At 39.1% G+C, this 14,530-nt stretch overlaps 1 protein-coding gene across 1 annotated transcript; it reads right to left on the minus strand.

Moving 5' to 3' along the window:
- Positions 1-4,410: 4,410 nt before the first annotated feature.
- Positions 4,411-14,061, minus strand: angptl5 (angiopoietin-like 5). Its single transcript, XM_064352110.1, has 8 exons — positions 13,716-14,061; positions 12,739-12,916; positions 12,078-12,181; positions 10,414-10,507; positions 8,699-8,799; positions 6,839-6,959; positions 5,889-6,074; positions 4,411-4,861 (listed from the first exon to the last, which is right to left on the minus strand). The coding sequence occupies exons 1-8, from the start codon at positions 13,785-13,787 to the stop codon at positions 4,542-4,544; spliced, it is 1,176 nt and encodes a 391-aa protein (XP_064208180.1). The 5' UTR covers positions 13,788-14,061; the 3' UTR covers positions 4,411-4,541.
- Positions 14,062-14,530: the final 469 nt, after the last annotated feature.

Below are 14,530 nucleotides of genomic sequence, written 5' to 3' on the forward strand. Positions count from 1 at the left end.
CCACCCGAAGCCCTGTCGGGAACACCTCAGCCGCCCCTCCTCCAGTGTGCTTCCTGGCTGGCCCTCCTGTGCCTCTTTGCTGTGCCGGAGGAGCCCCACGTTGGGCGCCACTGTGTCAAACACGCCTGCCACAGGCCACCGAAGTGGCTTTCCTTGGGGCCCTCCAGCACAGAGACACAGGGAGAAGATGTTCAAACAGTCCAGATTTATTTCACGAGGGTTTGGCAAGATGGTAACAGCCAAAGTGAGCAGATGTAACCCAGTCATGACCGAAGCTCTCTGGTGTGGGTGGGGATGGCAGATTTAACCTGTGCGCAGTGATTACCTCACTACGCACAGGGGCAGCCACTCCTGTTCCTGGGTCCAATTAGCCTGGCCAATTATCTAATTCTTAACCAATTATCCAATTGGCCAGGTCTAATTAGCTTGACACAGGGCAGGTGTGGCTGCTTAAACCAGCCATCCCCACACCACAGAAGCATTTGTCCCTGTAATGGTTAACAAACAAGTTTTCCAGATTGCCCTTTAAGGAAACCAGATTAGCAGCCTACACATGTCTGTGCCCTGTTGCTGTTATCCTTTCAAGCACCTGACTCCAGAGCTCATGTTTGCTGTCCATAGAGCTAAGCAGTATATTACTGAGAGAATGCTCATCTGTAATTATTGATCAGACAGAGCGCAGTTCATTTGGGGTCAGAACGGAGGTATACATCTGAGTAATAGACCATGCAGTCTATAGCAGCAAAAATCAACTCAAGTCAACCAAAAATCAACTCAACCATTTTCATTAGCCCTGGGGTCTGCATCCCTGGTGCGAGAGATCTGCAGTGGTCTGCTGGTTTTTGATTTCACATTAAAATCAGCAACTTATTCAGACCTAAAAAAATTTTTTTTAAAAAGAACAGGTTACAGTAGATGTGTAATGAACTGGTTTAATTGATTTACTGTAAGTGTTGTACAGCTACAAAAACATGCACAACCTACTGCTCTCAACCTACTGTGCATGTTTTTGTAGCTGTACAACACTTACAGCTACAAAAACAAAGCCCTGCATTACTTTCTGTAGAATGTATGACTCAAATCACTGCTCCAAATGTAGCGTGAGAATGCTGTGAGACATTCTGTTGCGAGACGCGGGGGAGATGTTGGGACCTCTGGTGAGAAGGGAAGATGAAAGGGGCTTCCTGGTACAGATGTTGCGTCAGCTGGCGTCTGTCATGCTGCTTTGCTCCATGGATACCGACAAATTTCCCTCTGACGTCCTGGGCCTTATCAGCCTTGGGTCGTACATGTTCCTCCCACATCACTCTCCGAAAGCCTCCATTTCAGTCTGTATTATTTATGCCATACAACTTCACATCCATCAAAACATCCATATTGTAAAAAAAAGTTAAGTTTATTTATTAAATTTAATATTTTTTGTTAATTTAGCACTAACAGAGTCCTTTAGGGAATCACACATACTCTGTGAGAGTACGATTTACCCTGTCAGAGTGGCTTTAACATGTATACTATTTACTGTGTACTATTTAAACTCTTCACTTGTAATATTTCGTTTTATCAAAAGGAATGAAAAGTATCACAGTTTTAGTTTTTTTGTGTACCTGCTTTTTATTCTGTTGCTTGGTAGCATTAATTAATTTACAATTCAACATGAAAATATATTCCCTCACATGTTGAATTGGTTGTTTTTTTGGCAGGAGCTCATAGTGGCATTATGAATATGAATATTTATGTTAGGCTAAATGAAAATGCAAAACAAATGCAAAATGTAAATAATTATTGTTTACTGAATGAATATGCCCATAGCTTTTCCCCCAACATTGAAATCCTTATGTTTGTAATTAATTATTTTTTCTAAATATTTTAGTGTTGGCAGAGGAGTCTCTGGCTAAGACAATATATATTTTTAATATGTCACAATATAAAGTAAAATATGAGAAAATAAAAAAATGGTCAAATCTTCTGAGAACTCTGATGGAAATCAGAATCATCCAGAAAAAAATTATTGTGAGTTATGTGCATGGTAACAACGCCATAGTTTAGAACAAAACTAGAACTGATGCTTTAAAATCTTTTCAACTGAGAATAACACAGCAGATAAGCACACTAAAAACAATTTAATTGTTACCCAATTTTGAAATGTATATATATATCTCATAGAAAACACGTTTTCAACGTACAAAAATGCTAAGTTACTCACACATACAAGACATACACCGTCTATAACTCATTCATTCAGACTGCCAAAATCCACGCCTGCCATTAAAAGTATTGATATCAAAATGACGCCAAGTTACGGTACTACAAACAATATAGGCTATCTTGCCTAAAATATCTTTGCTTATGGAAGTAAATCTGGAGGACAGTAACTATAATATAATGATGTCAATAACTGATTGCTGGATTAGCATAAAACATTATGAAACAGTGGCACCTGTTGAATCTGTTTAGTTATTGCAAGCACTTAGTACTTGCTGTGTGCAAAGGTAAAATCGTATGAAAACTAAACTAAAACCCATTCTGAAAATGTACTAAAACTAAACTGCAATTGCAATCAAAATGGAAAGCAAAATAAAAATAAAAGCTAGTTAATTTTTGTTTTATAATCAGAAAGGTTAGTTATTGTATTTAAAATCAACATTTAGGCCTATAATTGTACTGATAAACATTGTGTTGTTAATAGAAGGTCTGTAACTGCTTTAAGATTGCATGGATACAAATAAACTGACAACTAGCTGGAATATTATTTTATTGTAAACATATTGTGCATAATGTGGGGTATTAGTATCAGTAACTCCATGGGCTATACTTTTCATGTAGTACATGGAAAATAATCATTCGAAATGACTGCGTGCTGATATATCAGGGAAGTCTGCATCTCTGAATATATTATCATTTGTTTAGACGTGGATCTTGCCCGCCCCAATATGGTGGATGTGCAGATGTATTGCTGCAACATACAATGACTGGACCTTTTCATTTTTATGATAATTTAGCACCCAACACAGGGCTGTGTACAATGACTAGAACTTGCGCTGTCTAATTCAAGCTTTTCATGTGAAACTAGAATGGATAAAAATACCCTTTTTAAAAGTTGAGAATTGCCACTAACCATGTGAATTGTTTGATTACAAATTAAAAATTGTGGAGTGCAAAGCCAAATCAAGAGAAAAATGTCTTCGTCCCAAACATTATGGAGGACACTGTGCCTCCATCTGCTTGCATTTGTTGTGAACTTTTTTCCACATTCTGCCTAAATTTCATTCTTCATCTGTTTTATATACTTTGCCTCCCTTCCTCGAGGCTGCCTAATTACTGCAATGCAACTATGGTGTCTTGTCAAAATTCCTTTTCCCAAAGACAGAAACCAACATGGTCATGTGTTTCAAGGTGACCATATTCAATATTGTTAACTGGATGGTGGGGGAGGTATGTATAATTATTTGTTCAATGTTATTTAATGATAGTTATTTAGCATATTACTTACACTGCATTGTAGCGAATAGTAATCATATTGCAACTTTAATTTGGTAAGTTATTCACAAATGTGCTACCTATGGGGAAAAGGGCATCAGACCATTCTGCCTAATAATGTAATATCTGCAAGTCCACCAGTTCCATGATCACCTCTGTAATACAGTAGACTTTAGAATTCCATTGGGGGATCTTCTTAGGTCACATTATATGTAGAATGCTCCAGTTAACAAAACTATGTTTCTCTACATCCTGCTCCAGGTGTTTACTCAGGTCCAGTCAGACCTTTTAAAAACTTTATAAACTTTAGACATCAGTCAAATTTGAGCAGATTAGTTATTTTCACAAATCTTTGGTTTTGGAAACATGTTTCATTACCAGTTCTCAGAGATCTGCATTGTTTTCTAATTTTAACCAGCAACTATATAATATTATTAAAGTACTCCAAATACATATTTGACCCAGATCAGAATTTGTCCTGCCATAGAAGTTATTTATATTTAGAATTTGCTTGTTTGTTTTGTATATCGGTTTTCTTGTAGCAGCATCCATTTGTTTGTGTTCTTGCCTCTTGTTCAGGTGCATAGATGGTCTACTGCATCTCAATAATTTGTACAATGGTACTACGTGAACCTATTGTACTGTACGATGAGACTGGTGGTGTTTATATTCCTTTTTTGCTCTTACTGATCACAAAACTAATTTTCAATGTTCACTTTGACTGGTTTGCAAGTCAATTTGGTGCTCGGACAACAGAATTGTTTTGTCAGTGAAATCAAGATTATGTAAGATAGGTAATAACCAATGACCCTCTGCAGCTCAGTCAAATAACTTATGACTCAAGAAATAAAAAGATGATTTTAACCTGGCCATGCAAAGAGACCGACCATAGGTCCTTCCACTAATCACTGTCTCATCAACCACAAAGGACAGTTTAACACCGGGAAAACATTTTATTATGTAAAGCACCAAAAAATGTATACAATATCTAGACAACTGAGACCTAACAGAAACCTACCAGGCTTCACTGTCACCTGACAGTTTTTTGTTTTTATTTTCTGTAGCTAATTGGAGGCGGGACTGTAGATTCGTTTGACCTTCATTGTGACGGCCTTGATTTTGACGGCGACCCCGTTTTTCGTCCAGGTGTCCCAGTGGATGTGGGGCTGGAAGGAGAGGTCCGAGTCCAGGGGGCTGCCATTGAGGTTGGACAGGCCGCACTGGTTGAACCACCAGCCAGTGTTGTTCTGCCGGACGCTGCAGCTCTCCATTGCCTGCCCCTCGAAAGTGCACAGTGGGAGGCAGCCATCATTGTCCACATCAGAGGTGCTGAAGGGCGCCGTGTCCTGGTTCTGCTCCTGGGAGTACCCTCGGAAGGCGTCTCCTGTGAGGACAAAAGAAGTCACCGCAGCACCAGCTCAGTCTATTCTAGTTTAGAAAATACAAGGGATGTCACAATTAGTCGATGCCTAGCTGATCGATTGGCACTCGCCAACAATTTTGATCATGCATGCAATTTTTGCCTTGTACAGTCATTGCTTTTACATTTTGGTGGTTGTAGTTGTTAACCCTAGTCCTATTTTATCAGCAAATTGGATGCATGGCACACATGTGGGGTAGGGAAATGCAAACGTATTGTCAGACATTTCAAGCAAAGTGTCGTAACATCTGAATCTCTAAATGAGAAACAGAAATTTTCTCTTTTGTTCCCTGTAGTCCACCAGCTGAGCTACACTGCCATTGTTCTGGAGGACTGCATTTCTTGCACAGCTGTGACAGCCAAGCTGCAGGTGCCCAGCTGACCAGAGAAAGCGCTAGGGCACAATGAGGCACGGGATATCTTGTCCACTGAAACAGCCTATGTCAGAGAAAATACGGCCCACTTATGCTTCAAACCAGAAGAAAGACGGCCATGACATGGCCAGTATTCAGGAGGTTTGGGCATATCACATTCATTAGTTTAGAACAGGGCTCCCCAACCCTGTTCCTGGTGAGACCATCCTATATGTTTTCATTTCAACCCTAATTTGGCACCTCTGATTCTACTAATTAGCAGCGAGATATTGTGCTGTGCTTTGTTGGGAGTGAAAACCGACAGGATAGATCTCCAGGAACGGGGTTGGACAACCCTAGTTTAGAAAATGCTCTTATTCAGGGAATTTTTTTATTATATTTCAGTAATAATTTAAAAACAGTAATAATTACATTCTTGCATCTTACATAAATGGGCATTTTACTGATGCATTTCAGGCAAAATGCTTGTCTACATCAGTAATGCCCCACTTAGGATTTTATTTCTCCACCTTTCTGGTTAGGAGTTCAGTTCTTCACCAGTACCCTGTTTTACAGTAGGTCTATGTAGAGGAGAGGTGAAAAAATACACAAGGAGAGGGAGGTTTCCTTCGTCTTACCTGCACTTCCAGCATATCTCCCCAGGTGGATCGCATAAAACTTGGTTTCATCATCGATCCGGAAGTTGTCATACGAGGCATAGGCAGTGGTGTCATCCTGGGAGACCAGGGCAATGTGCAACTGGAAGTGGGTGTTCTTCTGGTTCACGATGCTAAAAAGCTTCCTCAGGCCCAGCCAGTGTTCTCCTGTCAGACCCAGATGCCCAGTTTCAATCGGCATACTAATGAGTTTGTGTTTTATCTTAGCATTAAATCAGACTTCTCAAACTCCTGCAGTCTTTGAGACCCCTGCTGATATTTGGTGTTTCGATACTTAAATTATACATTTAAGTCACTGCTTGGCTAAAGGTTCCCATCATCTAAATTTTCCAATGAAAAGACAGGAAACCACAAAAACCTGCAGGCACTGCAGAACTCCAGGAATTAGGTTTGGAGCCCTGCTTTAAAAACATTGCCCTGCTTTTTACATTTCATCCATAACCATGGTAATTTTTTAACAGCATAGTAGCAAATTCAGTAGTGCGCCCCCACCTTTTCTCCCAAAAATGCCCACCTGTGCATCAGCGCTCATAACTGCCCCCTTGGCTATTGATTTGCTTCTTATCACATCACAACTCTTGCAAGGTGGACTTGCACACCACTGGGTCAGTGGAAGAATATGCAGTTTAACAGGCAGACTTCCAGCCACCCAATCAACTAGCAGGGGTCACTGCGGAACAGTGATATGTGGAACTCTGCCAAATGAAATCTCACTAACCCTGGGCAATACTACCAGCAACTGTGCATCACGTGAAGGGCCTACACAGTCAACACTAGAGCTGACAATATGAGCATTTCTACTGTGAAGCTTTTCAAAAATTGCTCACAATTCTGATTTCACATTTTCCCTGATACTGACATCTATAACCATATATGACAGTATACTGCTTGATGAGAACAAACTGGGTTACCTGGTAGATGCCCAAATCCATCAACGTAGTCAATCCATGCTCGCTTGAAGTCTGTCAGTCCATCTGTCCTCCTTTGGATGACTGTCCATCCCCCTCCCATGTAGTCCATCTCACAGAAGGCCTGGAGGGAAAGAGAGACATTCCTTTTCACAGTTACCTCACTGCCTGTTAACACACAAACTTTTCCCTTCAAGGACTGTAATTTCATTTTATTAGGATGCTTTCCTCTGACACTCCACAGCAGGCATGTGATACTTAATCTCATATAAATGCTCCACTTATTCTCCGCAGGTTCGCAATCCCACTTAACAGGAGCTACTAGCCAGAGGACATGATCGACTCCTATAAAGCTAACAGCAGGACAGGCATATATTTAGTTATTACTGTGGTTATACACAGTATTCATTGTGCTATTTTCAATCTTTTGATATCTTTTTTTTTTCCTTTTTTTACTCATTATTATTATCAAATTTGTATTTGTCCAGAATTCTGTAGCAGCATCATTCTGTATTTTGTTCTTGAAGTGTTAGATGAGGTCCCCTTATGATAATGTTCTTGTTTCAAATAGTATGACTAAATGAGACCCATGCGTTCTTTTGCTCCAGTTTATTCTGCTTTTATATACCTCAATGTTTCCTTACTACCAATTACATATTATTATTGTTACGATTCGATCTAGGTTCAGATCGTAACAGAGTGAATGATAGGGAAATAAGTGGGAAGTGGGTAAGGGAAATGTATCAGTAACTCCGGTCCCAATCTACTTATCCAAATCTAACTGAAAACTGGCTAGAAGGATACCGGGCACGGGGTGGCTTTGAACGCTGAACTTTGGACAGTTAGCCAATAGTCTGAAACAAAAAGTCTGAATAGCATACCCCCAATGGAGTGCTAAATCTACACCTAGAGTACCTTCAAAAATAATTAAGGAAAAATAACCAAGCAAAATAATTAAATTGTGTCCCAAAGGAAGGATCTGTAGTCCAGCTGGGAACACACTAACTAACCGGAGCACTATACAGCAAGCAGAGGGCAAAACGAGAGTCTAGGTTTGAGAATGAACAAATGGTCAAACACAAAATCCAACTAGAAGAGTGCACTCAGTAGAGTGCAGATCTCCGCCAGGCATTCCAAACGGAAGCAGTTGTTGATCATTTGCGACCCCTAGCGGCCGGTTAGGAGTTAGCACTCAATCTATTTCAATGGACAACAATGATGGAAATTAATTCAAATAAATTACTCGTCGTTGACCGATTTGCAATATATTCAAGAATTCAGGTCCTTGGCCTGCTGTCAGCATGCACAACAAATATTAGGCTGATCGGCACAGTAGTATGCGAGATTAGCTGCGGAAAGAGACACAAACACACACACGCCCAAATGCATGATCCCCTCCAGGCTCCGCCTGGCGGAGATAATCATCAAACACAGCAGAGGGCTAGGCAAGAATCAAAATCGAATATGAGAGTGAATGAGAAACACAAAATCACGGGGCAAACAAACTAAAAGGGCTAAGGCAAGAATCAGAGTTGAAGGGAGTGAGTCAGTGATCATACACGAGATCTAATCTCCAAACAAACCAGAAGGGCTAGACGGGAATCGGAATCAAACAATCACTATACACAACACACCAAGTACAAGTTCAAAGAGCTACAGTAGTAGCTGGTAGGTGGCAAACGGTGGCTATTTCAAGCTGAGTAACCGGATAAGGAAACAGCCAATCAGATGAAGAACCAGAAACACGAAACACACACAGAGACAAATGTATACACAAACTTGCAATAGGGGTGGTAACACGTATCCTTTTTAAAATTATGGTTCATTCATCCTAAGAAACCCTCAGGGCACTGAGATGTTTACCTCAAAGGCATAATCAGTGTCCTCGGGTTGTATTATGTAAATGCCACTGGGAATTTTGGATACGGCATCCATTGTATCTTTAATGTCACTGCAGTCCCGTCCTGTTGGAGATACAGAAAAGGCAATGAGGAATGGAAATATACAACATTACAATGTTAAGGAAACCATAGGTCACATGATGGACCCTTGATGTCCTTCCTCTTCGCCACACTCACATTAACATCAGTCCTGGGGTCATAGGGGTCATAGGTCAAATATGTATCTGAAATAATTTTTCAGTGAAACACTAATCAAAATATATTTTGAAACCAAAACTTACAAATGACCATAAGAAAAAAATGTTTGTTTAGGTGTTTCAGAATTTTGGTGAAAAGGTCAAAAATCAGAAGGACCTTTACTGGTGTCCAAAGATGTTAATGCATTTCAAATAATTATTTGACCAAAGTCTGATTAATATTGGTTCTTTTAATCCCCAGGCTTTGGAAGGAAACCATTTCTATGCACCATACAGTGTATCTCAGGCCATGGCAGCAAGGCTGATTCAGCAAGTCATTGTGGAAACACTCCCTTGATATCCAAACAATGGAACACGCACATTATACCAACTGTCAGGAATTCCAAACTTTTCAGAAGGTCGCTATCTGAAACTGAAACCTCTCTGCCTATTTAGAAAAATAACACTGTTTTAGGGGATTTTTTTACACATCATGTTGGAAGTGCTCATAAAAATGCTGAAAACTACAGCTGCACTCATTCAAAAACTGTTTGACCCTTCCGATAAGGCAAAGCAATAAATAGCCAAGAAAGAAGGACACCGTGGAAAACAGTTGAGGTTCTAAATTTATCTAGTTACACAAAGATGGATATTTACTGGAGAAATTCAGGTCAGGCAGCTGGTTTATTTCAACGATTATGAATGTCACACCCAGGGGCCACATTTATCCGATTTTGGACACACAAAACTGCATAGATTTATCTGTCATGCATGTGACTCAAATACACATGTGTTCAATGTCACTATTGATAGATTACAAATGATCCTACTATTGTGAGTGCATAAATGCACATCAGTTTTACAGTAAGCTTGGCGTGGATTTTAATGGACATGATTACTTTATCTGATAATGATGACATTTTCCAGCTGCCCCTGGGATCAGCTAATCTCTGTCAAGCTTTTCTCTTTATACATTTTTTCCACCCTGAAAATTAATGCATGGTCGGTTTTCCAAACATTTCTGTGCATACAGTCAAAAAAGAGGTCACTGGTCTTTGAAGTTGGACCCTTCAGGTTGTAAAGCCTGTTACATAACCCTGGCCCTTGCTGCCAGCCCACTCCATACAGGATCTTCTAGGAAGCACTATAGCACAGTTCCTCCAATTCCTATTCTGCCCACAGTAGGAAAACTGGAACTTTTTTACAATCTTGAGGAACCACAATTACATAATGCAATGAGTTGGGCCTGCATGTTCTCGTTGTATGTAATTTAAAAATCCATAGAGATAATTAGCCCAAGTAAAAGGCTATTTTCTTTGTGCCTGTTGTAAAATAAATGCTTGATTTATATGTATCTGGGTACTGTCTGCCACCTGCTTGTTATGAAAGCAGCACCATGAACATTGGATGTTTCTGAACTTAAAACCTCTCAGTGGCACAGTATTCTGTAGTGAGCTCCTCACTCTTTTCAATTGTTAGTAAAGGATATTTTCGTATTTACCATGCGATGGCACCGGCTTGAAAGATAAAATCTCAGCGTTGTTCCTCAAAGCCTCACTGCTAATTGCCTGGACCTTGTTCATCAGCTCTCTGACCTTTAGAACACAAGAACACAAAAACATGCAATTAAAAACCCCTACCAATAATTATACATATCTCCATTTATGTACTTCAAATTACATGTAATTTAGTCCTCTGCCAAAAAGATGCTGATAGCCTTTATGTGAAGCTGTATGTCAAATTAAATTATATGTATAATAATAAATATGTAAAACACAAATAAATATGTTAAAAAAAAGTTTGCTTGAGCCAGCAATTGCTGGTTTTTGGCCAATAAAAATGATCAGGCTGTGAAATTCAATGCTTTCTGGACATTCTTGTTGACAAAAAAGGTCAATTGATTCATAAATAAATAATTATAGTCTAGAACCTAAATAATGGCTCTTAAAATTTCAAAAATGTCACTTTACTTGCTTTAACTCAAAAAGCACATGGGGAACTTATTATTATTATCACCCAAAATCACCCACCAGAATGCTGGCGTGCTCTATAGGCGTAAAGCAACAATTCTATTGGATGGATCAAAACCACATCGAGAAGCCATCTGCAGGAGTTTCATGTTTTGAATAATGCATGATTATGGTATGACACATTCTTAAACACACCTGCCTGTAATGGACACATACATAATAGATACAGCCAGGAATGTAATCATTTGTCCGACAAATTTAAACGCTTCCAGACACTTTCACAAGCATAAAAAACCCTTGCAAGAAAAACATTATTGTACCATCTATTGATTTTACTGCATCCACAGATATACTGTCAGTTGTTTTGATTTTTTTTTTCATTTTTATTTCATGTAGCAGCTATCACATGCTTTTGTCAAAGCTATCTAGCTGATGGAAGGCCCCAATATTTATGACATGCTTGTTTAAAAATACATTTAATTGAGGCTAACCACTTTCTCCAGTGGAACATTTGAACTAAAAAACACAGTTGTTAAATGTTGACTGACATCTAGCTGCCACTCAAGGCCCTTTTCCCCTGCTGACAGTTCATTAACCCCTCGGGGCTGATCTCAGATTTTTTTTGCTACATTCTTATCTCTTGTTAAAGTTATGTAATATAAATTTAATCTGTGTGTAGTGTACCTGGTGGATTTTATTGCCCTTGTTTACTCAGATTTTTGCAGTAAATGCATTCAGAATCCGTCCATGTTTATACTCCTTCCATCCAACTCTCCCCCTATTAGGTCAACTCATTGTTTTATATAAGTCACAATTAGCTACTCAGTTGTATTATTTGTCACTTTGCTGTACCATTTGAGTGCTTACAAGGACCCCTGAAGGGTAGCAATTGAAATAAAAGTTTACATCAATGGGGGTAATGTGATCAAGACATTATGGTGGCCCCAGTAATAGTAATAAAGATTCATTCAGTAGGAAATTCATACAGTCCATTCAGGAAATTAGCTGAAATTCAATACATTAGTTGGTAAAACCCTTGTAGAGCATTACAACCATGTATTAGACTCATAAATTATAAATAAACTCATTAAGTGAAAAATCCTTGTAACAACAATTTTAGTTTCATGTCTTTGTCTTTAATGAACTGAAATACAATTCCCCCCAAACCTGAAGCAATCAGCACTCTCTATTCCACCTGAGTTGAGAGGAACTCCATTGATCTATGATGCTCATCCATCATGTCTCTGATCAGCTTCCTGGTGCTCCTTGAGTAAGTGACAAGGGAGTGCTGCAGGTTTCCTAAAAAAAGACATACCTGAACCTTTATAAGGAACAAACACGGTGGTTCCGACAACATTCACCAGGGAATCATTTTCAATTTTTTGTACAGACAGTTTCCAAATCTGACAAACACACGGTACTAAGTAGTGATAATAATATTAATTTTTATAATTCATATTCATTACATTGAATGAGGGGATTTTCAGTAAAATGGAGCACTTACTAAATGGTTATTAACAACAATTAACATTAACAAAGAAACTATTATTAACCTCATATGAATATATCACTATCCTTGACACACTACATTTAAAATGGAATATTCAATGGGTTCAATGCAGTTCATACTGGACCAGTAAGTAGGAGACACTATCCAGGAATTTAAAATATGTTGGATTGATCGCTTTCTTAGTGGGTCATGAGAAAACATGTATTTCTGCTGTTAAGGGAATAATAAAAATAACTAAAGGAAAAGTAAAGACAGTGATTAGGCTGAAGAAGTGTACTTTAAGGGTGATAAAGGATAGCATGGGACTGCAGTCCTAATGTTAGCATGGAAATCATTAAATACATACCGCACAGGGACTGTTTCTCCTCCTTCATGAGCTTTGCTGTCAGTTCACAGGGAATCATGCATTTCTCCGAACTGGCAACCCTGGTGGGCAGTTTGATTTCGGCTTTGGCACTGGCACCTTTGATTTCATCTGTTATGCTTTCAAACTGGCTGAGTGTTGCATTGCTTTCATCAGAATCCTGCAAAAAAGATAACAGTAACAGCCGATAATTAAATCATATGCCAAAGTCTACTCTCAGCAGAAACAGCAAAGACATGCAGGACGATTTAAGATTTGTCATTAAACAGCTGTTCTCGTTTTTATCTATAGTATTGTGCTCGCCGAGAGTAAGAATTCACCAAGACAAGGGAAGGGACGCCTTTCCTTTTAATAGATACCGTATTTGCCTAGCCGTTATTAGTCTAGCATGCAGTTACATAAACACTCAAGTCATGACTGGATTATTTTCGAAATGTAAAACAAAAGTACAGCCACGTTGATGGCTCAGAACTCAAGCTCAAACCTCGAACTGGGTTCGACTGGGACAAATGGTTAATATTCGCTTTTAAAACTGGGTAACATGTGAACTTACTATTTAGTTAACATCGCCAGTGTGGTCGTTAAATGTACCAGGTAGCAAAATACTGATTAAGTGGTAGTGCTGTAAAGCACTGCCAAAATATTTTTGGATATTTGTGACACTAGTTAACACGTAATGAAAGGAACTGAGAAAATTAGAATTGTGCTCTTATTTTAAATACTGAACAATGCAATGTTACAGTAAATCTGAGAGTTAACCCTTCACATAAGATGTGAAGAGTGGGGTAGAAAACAGTGCACTAAGGTATCAAATTATATGTGTCGAGCAAATTTGGTAGTTTTAAATATTTGCCATGCCCGTTACTACGCAACTTTAGGCTTCACGTTGCTGAAAGACAATACATGACTAAATGTATGTATTACGTCAAAAAGACTAAACGTTATGGAAAAACACCTACCAAAGAGTTACTCGGTGATGTCTGGAGGAGTGGAAAAACTGATATCAAAAGTGCGATCAGGAGAAACTCCATCGTTATTAGGACACGGTTCCGTCTTGCAGCTGCATGAAAATACTTGATCCGAAGAGAACAGGAGGTACTTCAGCCCCAAAGCTTCATCTAACCTACTTAGACTGCTCAGTTGGCTCGTGCACAACAAAAACATACAGAACATATGGATTTTCGCTCGGAGTTTCAGACGTAATGAAACCAACCAGAGGTCCCGGGATATGTGTGATCAATTGTAAAGCGCTGACGTTTCACGTTGTTTGACTGCATCCTGTATTTTCAATGAAAACCAGATGGAGAACGGACGTGTGTTTCTGTAGTTTGCACGAGGTGGAAACTGTTGAGGTGGAAAACAGTAGGACTGGACACGTGCATGCCGCTCAGTAGGCTATACCTTTTAATCTCATAAAAAACACGTATTCTACGTACAAAAATGCCGAGTTACTCACACATACAAAGCTCGGTCTATAAGTCATTCATTCAAACTGGCAAAATCTAGACCTGCTATTAAATGTATTGATATCAAAATGACGCCAAGTTACTTTACTACAAACAGTATACGCTATCTTGCCTCACCGAAATTAAAGAAGCTGTAGCTATCCAATGTTTCCTAAATTGTTTCAAGTCACTTGGCCCTGTGTGTACAAGCATACCGTAGCCTACATTGACAGGCTAAACGTGTGGATAGGTTTGTAAAAGTCAAGATGGATTGAATAGGCCTCACTATGTCCAGTGTTTATGTGTATGTATTATTTAGCTGCCCAGCC

This window comes from Anguilla rostrata, chromosome 9 (genome assembly GCF_018555375.3).
Source record: "Anguilla rostrata isolate EN2019 chromosome 9, ASM1855537v3, whole genome shotgun sequence".
Classification (NCBI taxonomy): Eukaryota; Metazoa; Chordata; class Actinopteri; order Anguilliformes; family Anguillidae; genus Anguilla; species Anguilla rostrata.

Coding starts and splice junctions, on each gene's coding strand:
- angptl5 (XM_064352110.1), bottom strand. CDS start 13,787: ATGGAGTTTCTCCTGATCGCACTTTTGATATCAGTTTTTCCACTCCTC. Junction 12,917..13,715: donor CATCACCGAGTAACTCTTTG/GTAGGTGTTTTT, acceptor TCTTTTTTGCAG/GATTCTGATGAAAGCAATGC. Junction 4,862..5,888: donor GAGATATGCTGGAAGTGCAG/GTAAGACGAAGG, acceptor TTGTCCTCACAG/GAGACGCCTTCCGAGGGTAC.